The 22,319-nt window shown below is 43.6% G+C and overlaps 1 protein-coding gene across 3 annotated transcripts in view; it reads right to left on the reverse strand.

Moving 5' to 3' along the window:
• Nucleotides 1–2,713: 2,713 nt before the first annotated feature.
• Nucleotides 2,714–22,319, reverse strand: part of sec31b (SEC31 homolog B, COPII coat complex component) — a 90,876-nt gene continuing 71,270 nt past the window's right edge. For all 3 annotated transcript variants that reach the window (XM_080215901.1, XM_080215899.1, XM_080215900.1), the window contains 4 exons: nucleotides 16,953–17,099; nucleotides 14,511–14,630; nucleotides 8,145–8,216; nucleotides 2,714–4,327 (listed from right to left, as the gene is read on the reverse strand). In XM_080215901.1, coding sequence (XP_080072027.1) covers nucleotides 4,148–4,327; nucleotides 8,145–8,216; nucleotides 14,511–14,630; nucleotides 16,953–17,099 — 519 coding nt within the window. In that variant the 3' untranslated portion in view covers nucleotides 2,714–4,147. The remainder of the gene's footprint in view (nucleotides 4,328–8,144; nucleotides 8,217–14,510; nucleotides 14,631–16,952; nucleotides 17,100–22,319) is intronic.

The raw sequence follows: 22,319 nt of genomic DNA on the forward strand, positions 1-22,319 counted from the left end.
AAGTGCATCGGCCATGCTAAATTCTCCTTCAGTGTACCTGAAGAGGGGCCAGAGTGTAGTGACTAGGAGATTTTCACAGTAACTTCATTGCAGTGTTAATGTAAGTCTACTTGTGACACTAATAAATAAAGTTTAAACTTAAGTTACCAGCATTTGGCCCATAGCCCTGAATGTTATGATGTGCCAAGTACTCATCCAGCTACTTCTTAAAGGATGTGAGTCATCCCACCTCCACCACCCTCCCAGGCAGTGCATTCCAGACCCTCACCACCCTCTGGGTGCAAAAGATTTTCCACCCATCCCCCTAAACCTCCTGCCCCTCACCTTGAACCTATGCCCCCTCGTGACTGACCCTTTAACTAAGGGGAACAACTGCTCCTTGTTCACTCTGCCCAGTCCCTCATAATCTTGCAGAGAATATCATTCAAATAGGCAAGATGTTTTCAAAAACCTTTAAGGATCCAGGCATTGAAAGAAGGAATTAAATGATACAGCAAGCAATCTGAGGGCTTTATATTGTAAAGGTCAAAGTAATTTGCTCTCCAGTTCTGCACCAAACTCTCTCCATAAGCCACAAACCCCATCCCTCTCCCTGGCTACTGTAAGGCTTAGACTATTCACAACCACAACCTTCCATTTCTACCCCAGCTGAGCTTCCCGAACCTCTCGATCACCAAGTCACCTCCTTCCATCCCAGCTCAGCTGCTGCTGTAACCTTCGTCCAAGTCTTTACCAACTCTAGACTCACTTGTTCTTGCATCTTACCCCCTCTGTAAACTTGGCCTCACCCAAAAATTCTGCTGCCCTGATCCTACACTACACCAAATTCTGTCCACCGTCAATTCAGAAGAATGAGGGGAGATCTTATAGAAACAGAAAAGATTATGAAGGGAATAGATTAGAAGCAGGGAAGTTGCTTCCACTGGCAGATGAAACTAGAACTAGGGTGCATGACCTCAAAATAAGGGGGAGCAGATTTAGGACTGAGTTGAGGAGGAACTTCTTTTCACAAAGGGTTGTGAATCTGTGGAATTCCCTGTCCAGTGAAGCAGTTGAGGCTACCTCATTGAATGTTTTTAAGGGAAGGAAAGATACATTTTTGAACAGTAAAGGAATTAAGGATTATGGTGAGCAGGCGGGTAAGTGGAGCTGAGTCCACAAAAAGATCAGCCATGATCTTATTGAATGGCAGAGCAGGCTCGAGGGGCCAGATGGCCAACTCCGGCTCTGAATCCTTAGGTTCTAACACTGTGCTCGCTGACGTAACTGGGCCATCAACATCCTCATTTTAAAACTCTCACCATCCTTTTCAAATCCTTCTCTGACCCATCCAGTCACACAACCCTCCAAGATTTCCACACCTCAATTCTTTGTACAATCTAGATTTTCATCAGTCCACTCACTATTGATGCTCTCTCTTCTGTGGCTGCGCTCCATAGACCAAGATCTTGCTCCATACACCTCTCCCTGCTCCTTTAATACCCTCCTTAAAAAATATCTCTGACCAAGTTTGTGCTCACCTGTTCTTGTATCTCACTGTCAAAAGTTGTTTGATAACAATTCATAAAGATATGTTTGGGATCTTCTACAACAGGGTGACCATATTTCAGAAGTGTTTCACATATAAGTACAAGTCTACACATATTTATATATACGAATCATTGAGTTTTGGAGTCTTGAAGTTTTCAAAGAGAATAAATGCAAGTCTTAAAGAGGTTCAAGCCTATATAAATGCAAGTCTCCACTATTTTCAAGATGCCACGTATATACACCTCCTCCCTTGCTTACTCAATTTCCATATACAGATTGTCAGATTAAGGGGAAAATCATTTTGCATCACATCAATGAATGCTATTAGAGCACTTGATCCCCAACCCATCCCAGGCACAGTGGTTAGCACTGCTGCCTCATAGCACCAGGGACTCGGGTTCAGTTCCAACCTTGGGTGACTGTGTGGGATTTGCACATTCTCCCCTTGTCTGTGTAGATTTCCTCCGGGTGCTCCGGTTTCCTCCCACACGCCAAAGATGTGCAGGTTAGGTGGATTGGCTATGCTAAACTGCCCAAGTGCCAAAGGGATTAGTGGGGTAAATACGAGGTTTCAGGGATAGGGCCCGACTGGGATTGCTGTTGGTGCAGGTTCAATGCATTGAATGGGCTCTTTCTGTATTGTAGTGATTCTAGGATTCAAATGCAGCCTATCCAATTCCCCAAAAGTAATCACTTAGCTCATCTGATGGCCTAAGAAATATTATTAAGAGTAGAATATGGCATAAATATGGGAAGGATTACAGGGTATTTTAATCCCATTTTTAAAAAAATTCATGGGTTTGTGAGCATCGCTAGCAAGGCCAGCATTTATTGCCCATCCCTAATTGCCCCTGAACTGAGTGGCTTGCTAGGCCACTTCAGCGGAGCATTTGTGTCAGGAATCAGGTGTAGGCCAGACCAAGTAAGGACAGCAGATTCCCTTCCCTAAAGGACATTAGTGAACCAGATGGGTTTTTCCAACAATCGACAATGGTTTCACGGTCATCAGTAGCTTCTTAATTTCAGATATTTGTTGGATTCAAATTTCACCATCTGCCGTGGTGGAATTCGAACCCGGGTCCCCAGAACATTACTTCGGACGATTAGTCGGGTGACAATACCACTGGGCCATCGCCCCCCCCCCCCCTTAAAATCCTTACACATTTCTAACATTGAGACAAGGTTTCAATTGAAAAACTTTATTATGTTTGTTTTCATATACACAATATTGAATGAAAAAATATGCTATTGTGGCAATAAGGTCATAAATATCTGTGCAGACAAGGCAGCATTTATGCATTTGAGTGCCTCTGCAACACAGTAACCGGGTTCTCTGTGCAATCATAAAAAGCTGCTTACACTGATATCACCAAAATAACTAGAACATTTTCACAGGACATACTGTGTCCGACTGATGGCTATTTTATCTATAGTAGAATCCACTAGGATCTGTTGGGACAACAATGGGCAACAGAGAGAGAGAGAGACCAGATATCTCACTGGCCTACATTGCAAATCATGAGTGCAAAGAATAAGACCTTAAAGTGTCCTGGCGTTTGCAAAAAGTCTCCCAACGCAGTACGCATTTTGTTTTTAAGAAAGAAAATAGCTCAGCCTGCCATTGTTGTGCCAACTTTACAGTTTCATATTGAAGTTGGCAGCCAAGTATTTACAATGCCAGTACTACACTCATCTCTGTACTCAGACTACCAAACTGACGATGGTGAGGCTGAATTCTCTGAGTGTGTACAGTGCGGCATTTGACTGGATTCAATCTCCCAGCTGACCCAAATCCACTGTTTGATAGAAACCGGAATGACAAAAAAGATAATGCTTTCCTGTTCAAATTGTTTAAAAAAATGCAATTCGCTCAAACTTCCCCAGGCTGCACCAACAGGAGAATAAATCTGTCCACCCCCCCACCTTCCCCAGAATGTAGCTGAAATGTTTAGTTATAGCACAGCCACTCTCCAATGACACAACGGCGGAAAGGATTCCTCATTTCCTATCGCCTCCCATCTGGCTGATACACGGACAGTAGCCGCAGATTTCAGATGAAGCCAATTTATTCGATTGCACTTCTTTCCCTGGCAGTGCCCGTTAGACAGTTTAATCAGCATCTGAGTAACCACTGCCCGTAGTCTAGCTATTTGTGGGACATCAGTGGCTGCAGGGAGTGAAAACAGTGTCCCTAACACAAAGAGCTGCACAGATGTCTTGTGACTGCCCATTGACCTTCTGTACACAAGTAGCTTATGCCTATCACAAGGCGACTACAATCCAGAAGCTCTTCGGCTGGTCCCCGCCAACGGGTGCTTATTAGAGAACTTTCTGAAGAGAACTGTAACATTCAAAACGAACCAGGTTCCACCCCCTGCCAGCTGACTTAAAAGCCAAGAAGCCGAGATGGCGCATTTCACGGATACAAAAAGCTGAACTTTCAAAAGAGGCGCTCCACTAAATATTGCAAACGTTAACACTTTCCTCATATTCAATGAATCAAAACACTGAAGGAAAAAAAAAGCAAACAATTCAGTAATCCCAAGTTATCCTCGTTCCTCAGGTCAGTGTGAAACCCCGCAGCGGCTGGGCGGGCGGGCAAGCAGGGCAGCCTTTCTCAGACGTTGAGCTTGTTGGCGATCGTCACCACCACCTTCAGGACGGGCATGAAGGCAGAGATCTCGCTGAAGTTGCTGCTGCTCACAACTTGGGTGTGAACAGCCAGTGCTTGCTGGTAATTGCCTCCCTCTATGTTCCGCACTATTTCATGCAGTCCGCTCAGAATGTGAGGAGAAAGCTGGGCAGCAGAAAACACAAATGTTATCAATGCTTCCGAACAGCATTACCGAGTTTAGAAACATAGAAACAGAAGTAGGCCATTCAGCCCTTCGAGCCTGCTCTACCATTCATCAGGATCATGGCTGATCATCAAATTTAAACCCGTGATTCCGCCTCCCCCACATATCCCTTGATCCCTTTAGCCCCAAGAGCGATATCTAATTGCTTCTTGAAATCACACAATGTTTTGGCCTCAACCACACTTGGCGGTAGTGAATTCCACACATTCACCACTCTCTGGGTGAAGAAATTTCTTCTTGCCTCAGTCCTAAAAGATTTACCCCTCATCCTCAAACCATGATCCCTAGTTCTGGACTCCTCCACCATCGGGATCATTCTTTCTGAATCTACCCTGTTAGAAACTTATAAGTTTCTATGAGATCCCCTCTCACTCTTCTAAGCTCCAGTGAATACAATCCTAATTGATTTAGTCTCTCCTCATACGGCAGTCCTGCCACCTCAGGGTCCAGCCTGGTAAAGCTTCGCTGTTCTCCCTCTAAAGAAAGCGTTCACCCTTTTTCAACCACCCAACTGAGCACAGGCCTACAGACAAACACTTCAAACCACACTGCAGAGTGTACATTTCATATCACAGGGCTAAAGAGAAGCTTCAAACCAGCCCTGGACTCCCATCCCAATTATGGGGAACTTGCGTTCCACCCACAAAGATATTATTAGTTTATCTGCCGTGTTAGGTATGATCTTGGAGCAATCACAGGTGGTGACTCCTTTTAATCCTCTAACAATGTCGCCTTTCATTCAGCATTATTGCCCAACTCTTGTGGCCACTCAAGTTTCCTTACACAAAGTTATCTGGTAAAGTGCACTGAACTTGTCACTAATCTCAACCTTAATTATTCAAGGTCAGAGCGAGATCTGAGATTACCATCGCTGGTTCCGTTATTATGTTTAAGAGCATCTCTTGCAAATAAATCAGATACAAATGGTGCAAAGAATGGGTATAAAACAATTGCAAAAAACAAGACTCATTCAAGGTTTCTTGGTGTGGGGGTGACAGCTCAAATAGTTTAGCCACTGAGTTCAGTCTCTGTCCTGTCCCAGGTTAGCTGAGCTTGGCAAAGAGTGAGGGTGGGCAAACCACAACCGCCCTCCGGCAGAAACCAGGCAAGATTTTTTTTTTGTTCATGGATATGGCCAGCATTTATTGCCTATTCCTAATTGCTCTCGAGAAGGTGATAGTGTGTCAATGCCTTGAAACGTGGCAGCCCATATGCCGTAGGTACACCCACAGTGCTGTTAGGGAGGGATTTCACACAGTGAAGGAACAGGCCATGTGATTCTGGATGAGAGTGGTGTGGAGCTTGGAGCAAAAATTGCAGGTTGTGTCTCGTGCTTCTGCTGCCCTTATCCTTCGAGCTGGTGGATATGACGAGTTTAGAATGTGCTGTGGAAGGAGTTTAACAAGGTGCATTACCACAATTTGTACGTACTGCTACCACTCCATGCTCGTGGAGGAGGGAGCAAATGGTTAAGCTGTTGGCTGAGCTGTTTATCAAGCGGGGCTGCTTTGCCCTGGATGGTGTTGAGCTTCTTGAGTGCTGTTGGAGCTGCACCCATCCAGGCAAGTGGGGAGTATTCCATCACACACCTGACTTGTGCCTTGTAGATGGTGAACAGGATTTGGGGAGTCAGAAGGTGAGTTATTCACTACAGAATAGCCTCTGAGTTGTGATTGTAGATAGTATTTGTCTGGCTGGTCCAGTTAAAGTTCTGGTCAATGGGAATCCCCCAGGGTGTTGACGATGGGGAATTGAGCAATGGTAATGTCGTGGGGAGATGGTTAGATTCTCTTCTGTTGGAGACAGTCACTATCTGACACAAATGTTATTTACCACTTATTAGTCCGAGCCTGACCATTCTCCACACTTTGCTGCATGCAGACACAACTTCTATCTATATAAACATGGGCTAACTCAGTCTCCCGAAAAGTTGCAAGTGATATTGAACATGCTGCAATCACCAAACATCCTCACTTCTGATCTTATTTTGGGTGGGTGGGGGGGCGGGGGGGGGGGGGGGGGAGAAGAGTTACTGATGAAGTAGCTAAAACTGGTTGGGCCTAGGACAAGGAACTTCTGCAGTGGGACCGTGGGGCCCAGAGGATTGGTTTCCATAAAATCTCAGAATCCCTACAATGGAAAAAGAGGCCATTTGGCCCATCGAGTATGTACCAACAATCCCACCCAGGTCCTATTTTCGTAATCCCACAAGCATACGCAACAATCATAATTCTTTGTCCTCTGTACTTGGTGTGGCTCCAACTAGCCAAGACCCCCTGATTCCTGCTGATTTCACTTTTGCCTCTGATGCGTTTCAGTGACCCCCACACCCCCACCACCAGGAGTGCCCTTTGGTCTGGACAAGGGCGGTCTGAAGTTCAGCTGTGATATCCTTTGGTTGAGCAGGCAGTGACCGTCACCCTTCACAGGTGAATGCTGGAGACTTGGCTGACAAAGCCTAACTGCAACGACTCAACAACTTTTAGGGCCAAAGAATAGGAAGAACGCAGCAAAAGAAAATCCCAGCCCCAAATGAAGTTGGTATCACCTGTGCTGACATTTGGTTATTTTCTAATCCAGATTTCTCCTGCATGACTTTGCATCACAAAATCCCTACAGCGCAGAGACCATTCAGCCCATTGACTCTCTGACAGAGTATTTTACCCAGGTCCCCTCCCCCACCCTATCCCAATAACCCCAAACATCTACCATCCATCTAACTTACATATCTTGGGACATTAAGGGGCAATTTAGCATGGCCAATCCACTGAACCTGCACATCTTTGGACTGTGGGAGGAAACCAGAGCACCCAGAGGAAACCCACACAGACACGGGGAGAATGTGCGGACTCCACACAAACAGTGACCCAAGCCAGGAATCGAACACTTGGAATTGACAATCTCCAACAAAGGGGGTCTAATCATCCTCTAAGACATTCAGTGGCAATTCCAGTCTATCCAACCTCTCCTTATAACACAGTTTGTCTGACCTGTATACAGGGTTTTATTTTTTAATGCAAATACGCTGTGGAACTAGACATTGCCTTTTAAATTGTTTACTTATCTGAACGAGGTGGGTTAAAATAAAAAGATGTTCAGGATAAATGTTTGCTCTATTCTAGTTAATCATAGAATCCTTACAGTACAGAAGGAGGCCATTTGGCTCATCTGTACTGGCCACATCCCACTCACACCCTATTCCCATAACCCCACACATTTACCCTGATAATCCCCCTGACACGAGGGTCAATTTAGCATGGCCAATCAATCCACACATCTTGTGCAGACACAGGACTTTTTTTCTCTGAAGTGTAGAAGGTTTAGGGGTGATCTTATAGAGGTCTATAAAATAATGAGGGGTATAGGTCAGCTAAATAGTCAAAACCTTTTCCCAAAGGTAGGGGAATCTACAACTAGAGAGTGTAGGTTTAAGGTGAGAGGGAAGAGATACAAAAGGGTCCCAGAGTGGCAACTTTTTCAGATAGAGGGTGGTAAGTGTCTGGAACAAGCTGCCAGAGGTGGTAGTAGAGGCAGGTACAATTTTGTCTTTTAAAAAACATTTAGACAGTTACATGGGTAAGATGGGCATAGAGGGATATGGGCCAAATGTGGGCAACTGGGACTAGCTTAGGGGTTACAAAAATGGGTGGCATGGAGAAGTTGGGCCAGAGGGCCTGTTTCCATGCTGTATACCTCAATGACTCTAAAGCCATCTGCTAAAATACCATTACCCTTGCTCAAACCATCTCCACTCACCGTCTGCTCCCGCAGTTTATCATACAGATAATCCAGTCGCTTTGCAGCATCATCCAGCTTCCTCTTGGTTTGCTGTGGGATAATTCAGAATTCATTAAATGAGTGCGATTCAGGGTGGGAAGAGAGGCAGCCAGAGAATGAAGCATTTCAAACTTCAGCCACCACAATTCTCAAGATTAAGTTGGTGCACAGAGAATTTGTTTTGGGTCTCACGCGCAAATGTATAGAAATACACAAAACACATGCCTTTCCATAAATCACTAACAGAATAGTCAGTCACCATGATACACTGCTAATAATTTAAATGCAGATTGCTGTGAAATTGGTTCAGACACACCTGCTCTCTCTTTCACACACACACACACAATGTTCCAGAATCAATTTACTTTTGTTCCCAGATTTCAATTATTTGGATTGGCAATATACACAAGTGTAAAGATCCCCCAGCTAACTAATCAGGGGCTATGCGATGCAGCAAATAAAGCTGGAATGATTATCATTTACTGGGCTGGTTTTTGGGCAGGGATCATAGAAACCCTACAGTGCAGAAGGAGCCATTTGGCCTATTGAGTCTGCACCAACCACAATCCCACCCAGACCCTACCCCCATGTCCCTAAATATTTCACTCGCGAATCCCTCAAACCTACGCATCTCAGGACTCTAAGGGGCAATTTTTAGCATGACCAATCAACCTAACCAGCATATCTTTGGACTGTGGGAGGAAACCTGAGCACCCAGAGGAAACCCACGCAGACACAAGGATAATGTGCAAACTCCACACAGACAGTGACCTGAGCCAGGAATCGAACTCAGGTCCCTGGGGCCATGAAGCAGCAGTGCTAACCACTGTGCTACGGGGTGGGAACGGGGTGGGCAGGGACAGAGGATATTAAAAATGTCTAGCAGCAAGTATTCAATGCACTTCAAAAGCAGGACTCCAGATAGTAATTAATTTAACTATCAAAACAACTAGTTGAATGGCAAAACATCGTGTAGATCACAGAGTGCTGATGAATCTATAGTGATTCCTGTTCCTGTGGTGCTCATTTTGCTAATGGTTTATATCAGTCAGTACAGCAATTGGACTCTGCTGGGAATGGCAATTTACACTTTTGTTTCAATAAAATATTTTAAGGCACTTTAATAAAGAACAGAGCACAAGAGATGGGAAGGAAATCTGACAGATGTCCAAAAGTTCAATGAAAGCACTTTTTTGTTAAAAGTGAAGGTGTCACAGAGCGCAAGAGCTTAAGGAAATAATGGCAGAACACAAAGACACGGCGGTTCCAACACTAAAGATGGATCAGAGATGGGGGGCACAGAAAGAGAGTTGGAAAAGCAAAGAGTGAGTATGAGGAGATAGAAAGTACAGATAAACTTTCAGTAAAACTGCCAAAAGAATTGAGTTGAGGATTTTGTAATTAGGAGATTTTCACAGTAACTCCATTGCAGTGTTAATGTAATCTTGCTTCTGACACTGATAAATAAACTTTACTTGTTGATGTGCTGGATTCTGAAGAACAATCATATTCAACTAGAAACGTTAACTGTTTTTGTCTCTATAGGTGCTGTAGGAAGTCTCACAATACCAGGTTAAAGTCCAACAGGTTTATTTGGTAGCAAAAGCTACTAGCTTTTGCAGCACTCACTGCTCCTTTGTCAGGTGAGTACAGGTGCTGCCATTACTGAGGCTAGCTTTATATTCCAGACTATATTCCAGATTCATTAACTGGATTTACATTCCACCAGTGGTAGGATTTGAACCCATGACCCAGAGCATTTGCCTGGGTATCTGGATTACTATTCTATAGGTGCTGCCAGACCTGATAATCTTCCTGAGAATTTTGTGGATTTATTGAAGAGGCAACAGAGGCCATAAAGACATGAGCAATAGGTTTAGTGATTACAGTGTAAGCTCTGCATGATTTGAGCTTATGCCTGGTGTAGCTCTGGAGATGGTGAGCCAAGTGCTGGAACAATTTAAGTTTCGAGGTGATAAAAGCTTGATTAAGAGCTGGACCTGTTTTGGGCTGAGGCAAAGATATAAGATTTTAACTAAACAGTTGGTACTGTAGGATATTAATCAGGGACAGAGGCTTACTTAACTTTTCTATTCCAGTTTAATTGCCAAAAAAAGGGGCTAGAGAAGAATTACCCAGATCTTATGCCCAAAATTGACTCGCGCTTTGTATGTTTTGTCCCCATTTCAAAATGACTTTTAATAAGAACATAAGAAATAGGAGCAGGAGTAGGCCATCTAGCCCCTCGAGCCTGCCCTGCCATTCAATAAGGTCATGGCTGATCTGTCGTGGCTCAGTTCCACATTCCCGCCCTCTCCCCATAACCCTTAATCCCCTCTCTCATCAAAAACCCATCAACCCGTGTCTTAAAAATATTTAGCGAGGCAGCCTCCACCACTTCAACGGGCAGAGAATTCCAGAGTTTCACCACCCTTTGAATGAAGAAGTTCCTCCTCAACTCCGTTCTAAACCGCCCCCCCTTTATCCTGAGGCTCTGCCCTCTAATCCTACTGTCCTTTCTGAGCGGGAAGAGCCTCTCCACCTCTATCCTATCCATCCCATTCAACATCTTATACGTCTCAATGAGATCTCCCCTCATTCTTCTAAACGAGTACAAGCCTAGTTTATTCAGCCTCTCCTCATAGTTCAACCCCCTCAACTCTGGAATCAGCCTAGTAAACCTCCTTTTGGGTGGAGTGTCTATGTATCATGACATAAAAAGCACTGTGCTTTTGTGGGTCAGTTTGCATGAATCAACGGGGCTTTTCCAGATACCACTGGCGTACACTTTCTTTAACTTATTTTTATGGGATGTGGGCATTCCTCACATTTATTGTGGGCCAGTATTGATTGCCCATCCCTAACTGCCTTCCAATCCAGAGGACAGCTGAGAGTCAACCACATTGTTGTGGGTCTGCAGTCATGTAGGCCAGACCGAGTACGTACAGCAAACTTCCTTCTCATAAAGGCAATAGCGATCCAGATGGGTCTTTATGACAACTGACAATGGTTTCATCAACTTCATTAAAATTTTAATTCCAGATTTTTATTGAATTCAAATTTAATCATCTGCCATTGCGGGATTCGAACCTGGGTCCCTAGAGCACTACCCTGGGTCTCTGGATTACCGATCCAATGATAACACTACCATGCCACTGCCTCCCTTGCATAATTATTTCATACTCAGGTTGTGCAGTGGAGGATTTGCTGAGTTATGTCACAAGGGTGGACGGTAGCAGTCTTGGATCAAGGGCAATAGGTCAAAGGTCAGACCAGGCACAAAACCTGAACAGCACAGGACCCAAGCTGATCTAGCAGTCAGCACGGGACAGTTTGGACCACCTAATTAGATGCAAAGTTTCTGCAGGGAGTTGCTGTTTTACCGACTCAAATTTCTAACTCCAGTCATCCCAAGACATTAAAGTAATGGTATTTATTGTGGTTCAGAAACGAAACAGTGAATTAGCCATCAAAAATTAGTGCGGTCAAACACAAGATGAGTTACTACAGCTGAAAGGGCGTGCGCGATATCAGAGTCGTGGCTGAGAATAGTTCCTCTGTATTAGTATAGCAATTATAACAACATTCTGCATCAGAAGTTTAGTACAACATTTCTAATACATTGCAAGGAGATAATGCTGCAATATAGACATAAAGCATTTGGCCAGCAGCTGGCTCCAATTCTACTGCTTATTTTGTCAGCCACCAGGAGATAAATGTCAACAGATCAAAGACGGAGGTGTGCGCAAAGAAAGTACTGTTATTTTCTACACTGCCCCTACTACCCACCCCATTAAAAGGGACCTGGTAACAAAATAGTGGATTTACTTCATCAGAGAACACCCTAATTGGAGTCTGCCTCTACTAAAATCATCACCCAGATGTGGAAAATCCCCATCAGTGAGTGCGGTTTCTGGAAATAATGCGGATAAAGTATAAGGCTCCAAGCTCAATGCGGGCTGTTCAGTACTAAATCCAATTTGAGCACTGGGGCAGCTTGCCACCCAGGCTAGGAAGGCTTCACTACACACTAACAATGAGTGCTGCAGTAAGGCCTTCGCACCAAAATCCAGACAAATACTTATTTAGACACAGATTTAAAAAAAAATGCTGAGGTGCAAAGCATTTTTTTGTAAATATCTAGCAGCATTTGATAATGCACAATTTGTAGAAAATTTACAGGTTTGAAGCTCTCCCTATTTTTCCATGGGACATTGGCATCACTGGCAGAACCAGCTTTTGTCACCCATCTCCTGAACATACCAGAGGGCAGTTAAGAGGCGACCATGGCGCTGTGGGTCAGACCGGGATAAGGATGGCCAACCTCCTTCCCGAAAGGTTAGTGAACCAAATGGGTCTTTACAACACTTGATGATAGTTGTCATGGCCATCATTATTAAGACTCGCTTTATATTCCAGATTTATCAACTGGATTTACATGGTGGGATTTGAACCCATGATGCAGACCATTCACCTGGGTATATGGATTACTAGTTCAGTGGCATTACCACTATGCTATCATTTCTTCATAAGATGTCTCGAAGCATGTTTGGGCTCAAACAGCTTATTAAACAATTGTGCTTGCATGAATTTGCAGCCAGCATTTGGGTGCTTGATAGCAATGATTCAATAATTGACCTTATTTGGCTAAGAACGCATATGATTTCATTGCCCTTTGACCCTTAGAATCACTGGTAATCCAATGGTAGAGACACTGAACTCTGACTCCACAAGAAGCAGATCCCTCAGCATGAGTTGGAGATGATGGCCTAGTGGTATTATTGCGAGCCTATTAATCCAGAAACTCAGCTGATGTTCTGGGGACCCGGGTTCAAATCCCGCCACGGCAGATGGTGAAATTTGAATTCAATAAAAAAGAATAACTGGAATTAAAAATCTACTGATGACCATGAAACCACTGCCGATTGTCAGAAAAACTCATCTGGTTCACTAATGTCCTTTAGGGAAGGAAATCTGCCATCCTTACTTGTCTGGCCTACATGTGACTCCAGAGCCACAGCAACATGGTGACTCTCAGCTGCCCTCTGAAATGGCCACTCAGTTGTCTCAGTGGTTTCAAGAAGGCAGCTCACCACCACCTTCTCAAGGGCAAAGATGGATGGGCAATAAATGCTGGCCAGCCAGCGACGCCTATGCCCCACGAATGAATATTTTAAAAATTGCTTCTATCTGCAATTTCTCTTTGCTTACTCTAACAAGATAAAGAGCATGGTGTTACTGAGATACTTGCATTGGGGGAGGTCTTCTTAGCAACCCACATTTAAAAAAAGGACACAGAGACATGGGAATCTCAGGTGAGCTGAACACTTCGTAAACTCACTGCTCCAAGGTTGAAAGGTACTGATATTAGTGCGCTGCTTCTAACATTGCACTCAGTTGAACATCATTCTGCTGTGGTTATTATGGCATATCCTTGCCAACCAGCCTCCTGTGAAAAGTAACTTAGGGTAAATCATTCAAGGCGAATCATTTAAGATAACAGGGGAGACAGTGGCATAGTGATATCATCACTGGACTAGTAACCCAGACACCCAGGGCAAGATCCGGGTTCAAATCTCACCACGGTAGATGGTGAAATTGGAATTTCAATGAAAAATATAACTTGTGATGCTAATAAATAAACATTAAACTAAACTTTATATCTGGAATTAAGAATCTGCCAGGAAACTACTGTAGATTGTAAAAACCCATCTGGTGCACTAATGTGGTTTGGGAAGGAAATCTGCTGTCCTTAGCTGGTCTGGCTTACACGTGACTCCAGAGCCACAGCAATGTGGTTGGCTCTGAATGGAAGGCAGTTATGGACGGCAATAAACGCTGGCCCAGCCAGCGACGATCACATCCCATAAATTAATTTTTAAAAATTTGCAAAGTTTTCTGTTGTTTGGAGATGAATGAGAGTGGGAAATCCAGGGTGGTAACAGCTTTCCTGACTTTTTTCTACTGCTGGGAGGGGGACATGACAGAAGGAAATGTAAAGGGAATATAAGCCTCTGTGTTCTTAATCCTGTGTTTGTCATGGTGGATGGAAAACCCTTGCAATAGTTGCAACTTGAAACTAACAAAAGAGCCATCACACCCTGTCAAATTCTAAACATCTTAACTAGAAGCACGGTAGATAACCCAGCTTCCCCATCTTAGATACCCATTGTACCACAGTAACTTCAATCCAACTTCACATGTCTAGCAGTGAATACTCCCCATCTCATACATACCACAATACACATACCACTTTAGATAGTTCACACACACGCATATACACACATGTAAAACAAGCACATGGACAGGTAATTGACTTATTTTACTGATTGAACAGTGACATACAGGGTCACCAGCAGCAAGAAGGCATCGCTGTACCAGCCCATCGAAGGTTGTCTTCAACACCATGTGCTCTTCTGGGATTTGCTTTTTCACAATCTTCTCTGTGGGCAGCTGCTGCAGTGGCTAAAAATGAGAATGATTAAAAAAGACACACAGCAAATTACTGTGTAGCTTACACAGAGGGAACTAAATGCAAGTGACGCTGTCTGTACAGCAGCAATATATTTGCTATGGCAAGCTGCAGCTTGATGCAAAGTCCAGTATACCAGCAGTCAACTCAGCAGCAAACCTCATCAGACAATGTGCACAAATATGAAATTCATACAGCAAAACTGCTGGAAAACTTACAGCAGAATGGATACAGACGTTTTACACTCATTATTAAAGTTAGATAAAAGGCTCTTTCCCCTATTGTTGGAATCAATTATTAAGGAAGTAAAAGTGGCACATTTGGAAAATCATAATCTAATCAAGCAGAGTCAGCCTGGTTTCACGAAAGGGAAATTGCATCTAAATAACTTATTAGAATTTTTCAAGAAGTTTCAACCAGAGTGCATAGAGGGGAACTAGTAGACGTGTTGTGTTTGGGTTTGCAGAGGGTAAGGAACTTCACTAAAGGTTAAGCCATAAGATAAGAGCCCATGATGTTGGAGGAAGCATATTGGCACGGATAGAGAATTGGTGAATGGGCAGGAAAGAGCGACTGGGGATTAGCAGCTCTCTCTCAGGTTGGCAACTTGTAACCTGGTGTTCCACAGGGATCCGCACTGGGACCACAACTGCTTACAATGTATATTAATGACTTGGAGGAAGGATGCAAATGTACTGTAGCCAAATTTGCAGATAAAACAAAAATAGGTGGGAAGACAAGTTACTAACAGTTTACAAAGAGACATTGAGAGGTTAAGTAAGTGGGCAAAAATTGGCAAACAGAATATAATGTGGAAAAATGCAAAGTTGTTCATTTTGGAAGGAAGAACAAAAGAACAGAGTATTATTTAAACAGAGAAAACCTGCAGAAAACACAAAGGGACTTGGGAGTACTTGCACACAAAGCACAGAAAACTATCAGCAGGTAATCAGGGAGGCTAATGGAATTTTGGCTCTTGCTTCAAGGGGGTTGGAGTATGAGAGTGTAGCGAAGTCTTCCTGCAACTGTACAAGGTACTCGTGAGACCACACCTGGAGCATTGAGAGCAGTTGTGGTCTGCTTATTTAAGGAAAGATTTATTTAAGGAGGAAACTGGAGTACCTGGAGGAAATCCATGCAGACATGGGGAGAATGCACAAACTCCACACAAGGCCAGAATTGAAGCTAGGTGCCTGGGACTGAGAGGCAGCACTGCTAACTACTGTGCTGCCATGCCGTCCACCAGCCCTCTGGCTTGGAATCAGAGCTGGAGTTAACAGAGTTTGGAGGAATGGGTGAGCACTGCAAGTTATATTTCTTGAGTTGGTAAGAGTGTAGCTGAGCAGTGGATAGAGTGAAGATGAAGTGAAAGATGCTATGGCGGAAAGAGTAAACTGTCTTTGAGATGGAGAGAATGTGCAACTGAAAGCCTAGTTCAAGACTCCAACAGGAAGCTGAGGTTACAATCTGTCTGGTCCCACTTGAAATAACAGGTACAAAGGGACAAGTGGTGGCAAAGATGATGGGCTTTGGTCCTTCTGGACAACTCAACAAACCCTTGTGCCTCCCTTGATAATTTGGGCATTACCCTCAGATTGGGAACATCTGATCTACATTAAATACATTTTGCTTCACAGGGGGCGGCACGGTGGCACAATGGTTAGCACTGCTGCCTCACAACACCAGGAACCCAGGTTCGATTCCAGGCGTGTGGCTCCCTGTCTCTGTGTGGGTTCCTCTGGGTGCTCTGGTTTCCTCCCACAGTCTGAAAGATGTACTGGTTAGTTGTATTGGCCATGCTAAATTGCCCCTTAGCATCAGGGGGACTAGCAGGGTAAATGCATGGGGTTTTGGGGATAGGGCCCGGGTTGGATTGTGGCAGTGCTGAATGGCCTCCTTCTGCACTGTTGGGGTTCTATGAATATTACTGCTGTGTTAAAGGCTCCCGAATTACCATATGTAACCCTGGAGGAGATCTGTGATTATATATAATAAATAAAATATGTACTAAATGGTGAATAAACTTTTTTATTTTATTGATGCAATGATCTCTTTTTTGGCCACTCGCTCCCATTTGATCATTCAATATTCTTTCCCCTTTCATATTTTACAATCCTAACAAAACAGCAATGACATTCCACCTCTAGATTTCTTTTGCAAGCTCTGAAAAGACTTATAATTTGTATAATGTCTTCACAGTGCGAGACTATGGATAGACTTTAGCACCCGACGCATTCAATTATGCCACATGTACAACCTTGGCACTAACCAGGAAAAGTAAAATGGCAAACTCTCGCTGGCAAGGAAGAACGCACCTGTAAATTGGCCTCTTTTGGTGCCCCGGGAGGTCCTTGACTGATATCCTGAGGGGTGAAACCCTGGGGTCGGGGCTGTTGCATATCTGTGGAGTAATTCACGACGGGAGCAGTAATGGGTGCCGGAGGAGTGTAGTTGTCAGGTAGCTGGAAGATTATGTAAAAAGCATGTTATAAAACAGCAGCCAACATTAAAAAGGCCGCCAGATTATCTGAAAGCGAACAGAGCAGAACTGAATGCAAAAAGATCAGAATACTGATCAATTCCACACACCAAGCAGTGATACAATATCAATACAATTTTTGTGTGAAGCCTGACAGAAGAGGATAATTTCAGTTAAAAAAGACTGCAGCTCATTTCATTGCAAGGTCAAGTCTTGCCTTCGTTCTAAGTTAATAGCGTACTAAAACTGGGTTTTTGTAATATTCCATTGTCCCTGGCTATACCATACATACTGTGTACAAGCTGAATCCCTTCATTGAGGAATCAGCACAGACTCCATCTGGTGGTTTGTGTCGAGTAGCTTGGAGAGGCTCTGGAACAGCAGTAGTAAACTCTTCTCCCTTACAAAGGTAGAATATTGCACTACTGTGCAACTGGGACTAATTAATCAGATGTGACAGCGGCAACTTTTTTTTCTGCTCCTTCTATAAATCTTATAATCCCTCTACAACTCAGATGATTTCACCAAGAAAAAAATCTCCTGCTCTTTGAACTAGGCTGCAGTAATCCGTGGAGGTGCACTGAATATTTCACCAGTGTCACTATTTAAATTCCCCTTTCCCAGCCAACATAAAGCAGAAGGCCCTTTTTGAAGTCGTCCTCTTGGCAGCATCACTCGCAGATCACAAAAGGAAGGAAGGACCAATTTCTAACTCACCAAGGTGTACTTCAGGGTGACAGGAAGGTAAGCACGATTATCAAAGGCAGCAGGCTAATTACCAATGTTTAAGTTTTTTAAGTTTAAGTCTATTTATTAGTGTCATAAGTAGGCTTACACTAACACTGCAATGAAGTTGCTGTGAAAGTCCTCGCGTCGCCACACTCTGGTGCCTGTTCAGCTACACTGAGGGAGAATTTAGCAACGGCCAATGCATAACCTACACATCTTTTGGACTGTGGGAGGAAATCGGAGCACCTGGAAGAAACCCTCGGAGACACGGGGAGAATGTGCAAACTCCACAAGTCACCCAACCTGGGAATTGAACCCGGGTCCCTGGCACTATGAGGCAGCAGTGTTAACCACTGTGCCGCCCCTTCATGATTCTTTTGTTTATAAACATTCTTATATACGTTGCAAAAAAGAAATGGCAATCTGGCTACAAGTGTTACAGGTGAAAATACACCACCTACTCAATGCTTTCTCAAAGCCGAAAGAAGGCCAAAAGGATATTCTTCTGCTGAGGAATTTCAAACCATGAATATGAAACAAGAATATATGAGTTATGGAAAATCTGGATTCATGTTCCCAGGAAGCATGGCTTTAAATCACTTTAGATTAAGATTCACTATACTCTTCGCACTGAAGAAAATGTACGAGTGATTGAAAAGGGTAAAAAATATACAAGATTACAGTAGCTTCAACGCACTCCAGAAGAACTGATGTGAAATGTATAGTTTACAAGATGTTGGTGTTAGTCCAGACTATTTAGTCTTAATAAGGGACCAAAGCACCTGGACAAAATCCAAAGAACCAAATTTCTTCTAGTTCCTACTTCAGTACAGTAGCCAGTCTCCTGGAAATTGCGGGCCAGCACAGTGGCACAGTGGATAGCACTGCTGCCCCTCAGTGCCAGGGATCGAGGTTCGATTCCTGGCTTGGGTGACTGTCTGTGTGGAGTTGGCACATTCTCCTCGTGTCTGCTTGGGTTTTCTCCGGGTGTTCCGGTTTCCATAGTACAAAGATGTGAGGGTTAGGTTGATTGGCCATGCTAAATTGCCCCGTTGTGTCAGGGGGACTAGTAGGGTAAACATATGGGGTTATGGAGATAGGGTCTGGGTGGGATTGTGATCAGTGCAGACTCAATTAATCAAATGGCCTCCTTTTTCCCTGTAGGGGTTCTATGAAGTCCACTACGGACGCCAGTGTCTTAGTAAGTGACACACGGTAACGACCATGGGAGGGGGCCTGTATTTTCTAAATCTGAAAGATTCTTTGGGGTAAGCAGCAGAAAAAGATAACTGAGAGCATATGTCTGTTATTGTCGCTGCAAGAACAAACTCTTTGGTGAAAATGGAATTTATTGAATGATTTAAGAATCAAAACTCAAGAAAGAAAGCGACGAACCTTCTAAAGTGACCGCTGAAAATGGATGATGTGCAAACCTTCTTGGTCCAGTCACTCATTAAGAGAAGTGAAGATGCCAGGAAAAGCTCAAGATAAACATCTGCTGACCTTTCGAGAAGTCTCGACACCCACCTATTGTCAAGGTCTAGTCTAAGCCTTTCCATTTGCATGACTTTTAGCTGTGCATCAGAGTGGTAGCCAGTGGAGAGTAGCAAAGGAAATGTACCCACTGCCCATTAGACATCGAATTGAAAGGCCCTGGACTTCATTTCTCAAATCTACACCCCTCGCCCAACATTGACAAGATTATTGGTGACTTAAATTCCTGTACCAGCCAGACTTTTGGTTCATGGGTAAGCAGCTAAGGCAGTCATGTCACATTTAAAGGTTTGTATCCTGATCACTGCTGATCACAACATGTCGAGCACAAATTAGTAAAATTGCAACTGATTTGATGAGTGAAGTTATATTATTCTCGCAAGAATTACCAACAAGAGTTAACGATACAGAAAAGTACTCAGCAGCCTGCTGACAAAAGTAGCTAGAAGAGTGGAGAGAGTTCCAGAGTTCTGTATTGCTTTCATTCTTGTCTCTTGCACATTCCTGATTTGGTTCACTGCTGCTGCCACCCCGCTGCCGCTGCCACCCCCCCCAACCAACTGGCAAATGTGCCTTTTGCCATCTAGGCTCTCAGCTCTGAGATTCCTTTCCTAAATACATCTCTACCTCCCCATTTCTCTCTCCTTCTTGAAGAAATTTCTTAGAGCCCATCTCTTTGCCCGAAGTATTCTGTCAGCTGCACTTGTGACTTGGTGTCAAATTTTGTTTGATAATGCTTCTGTGGACCCTGGGATCATGTCACTCCATTAACGGCGCTATATAAATGCAAGGCATTGTTTACAAAATGAACCCTTTCTACAAGACTGAAATTATCAGATCAGTCAAACCTGGTCAAATTGTCAAAATTTAAATAGCAGTTTGGCTTTACATGCCATAGAAAGGATATTGTTACTAATGATGGGTGGCCTAGTGGTATTATCGCCAGACTATAAATCCAGAAACTCAGCTAATGTTCTGAGGAGGGGTGTTCGAATCCCACCACAGCAGATGGTGGAATTTGAATTCAATAAAAAATATCTGGAATTACTAATCTACTCATGGTCATGAAACCATTGTTGGAAAACCCCACCTGGTTCACGAATGCCCTCTAGGGAAGGAAATCTGCCGTCCTTACCCAGTCTGGCCTACACGTGACCCCAGAACCACAGCAATGTGGTTAACTCTTAATTACCTTCTGAAGTAGTCAAGCAAGCCCCTCAGTTCAAGGGCAACCAGAGATGGGCAATAAATGCTTGTCAGCCAATGACAGTCATGTCCCATGACATTACATTCATGTTGCGGGTTACAGAATAATGATAGTTAACAGAAAACAACTTGAAATGGGTTCTTAAGTTTGCTTCCTGCCCCAGAAGGCAAGCAATGTGGATAAACCTAATGGAGAGCTAGACAAAGATGAGGGAGCAGGCAAATGAGGGCCACTTGTTTTGAAGATTGGTCGGATAGGCTATGGAATCTATGACTGCATTTTCCACTCCTGTACCTTATTTGAACTTTTGTGTCTGCACTATATCCATCAGGATAACAGCAACTTAAAAGGTTAAATGGGATCTTCACTTTCCTTGGGGTACATTTTTCTTGACTATGCCCCTGCCAAAACGTGCCATTTGAAGGGTTAACATCACTGGCACAATGTTAACACAACTGACGGTAAGTACAAGTGACACAGACTGACCGAACTACAGGCACTGTGGAGACAGCACCACAAACTGAAATTGCAGTTAATGGTTCCATGAATCCAGAGCTAAAAGGATTTTCAGATTAACCCTCTAAGCTCATCATGTCCACAACAGGTCACTCAGCTGAACTGTAAAATCTACTGAAGGAAAGCAATTATAGGGCCTGTAAGATGGAGGACAGCTTTCACCTCCAAAACAGCTAAATAATTTCAGGCAGGGCAACCAAACGCTCGGTGCTTCTCCAAATAAAGTTAAACTTTCTATGAATTTAAACCGGCACTTAAGCACCCCTGCTCAATTCAGATCTGGAAGTTTAATCATTCTTATTTGAGTAAAATGGCTTATTTTTGCTCTTGTGCTATCTGTTGGGAGCAAAGGAGGAGGAGGGATTAGGGTAGAGGATTACTGCAGACTTTAAAAACAAAGATACCTCCTACTTTGACTGGTATTACACTGCAGTCTAAACGAACAACCCAAGTTTCACATGACCAGCCCTTTTCCTCCACCACCTATAATCCCTTCCTTGGATCATTCGCCTGATTCTTTCACCCAATGAAGTAGATATACTTGACAATAAAATCCAATCAAAACAAACTGGAAGCTTCAAAGGCTTTCAAATACCATTTGTAGTTTACTCAGATCCCCAAGGAAGCATCAATTGCTCTGATGCACTGCCCCACAAAAGAATTTAGTGTTCTGATCTCACCCCCACAACCCCAAGTGGTTACTCAAAATTGCACATCTATAGTTTGAGATGTGCGCACATTAATGGGAACGCGGATTTAAAACTTCATAGCCCAGGTTTTCTGATTTGGGTGTGGTTTAGCTTTCAAAGGTTAACGCGGATTGTAGAGTACGGTGGCTTAACGGTGATCAAGCCAGCGATCCTGAGGCACCGACCGATATTTCAGAGAATAAGTTTCAATCCACCATGTTAGTTTGAGAAATGCAATTTCAAAGAAAACTACAAATAATAATAACAATATCAATAAAAGGCAAAACTGAGAAGACTGCAAAAGACTAACTGATTCACTCATGTCCATTAGAAAAAGAGATCTGTTGTCCTTACTATGACTCCAGCCCCACATCAATATGCGTGACTTTTAACTGCCCTCTGAGTTGGCTAGTCAGCCCCTCTGATGTATTGCTACATCCTCAGGGCAACTAGGAATAAATGCCAGGCTTCTCAAGTGATGTTCACATTCTGAGAATGAATTAAAAGCTTTCTTTTTGTGTTGGCTCTGATGCCTGCCTGCTGCGAAAGGCACTATATAAATGCAAGT

Source organism: Carcharhinus amblyrhynchos, chromosome 31 (assembly GCF_965287045.1).
Source record: "Carcharhinus amblyrhynchos chromosome 31, sCarAmb.v2.hapA, whole genome shotgun sequence".
Classification (NCBI taxonomy): domain Eukaryota; kingdom Metazoa; phylum Chordata; class Chondrichthyes; order Carcharhiniformes; family Carcharhinidae; genus Carcharhinus; species Carcharhinus amblyrhynchos.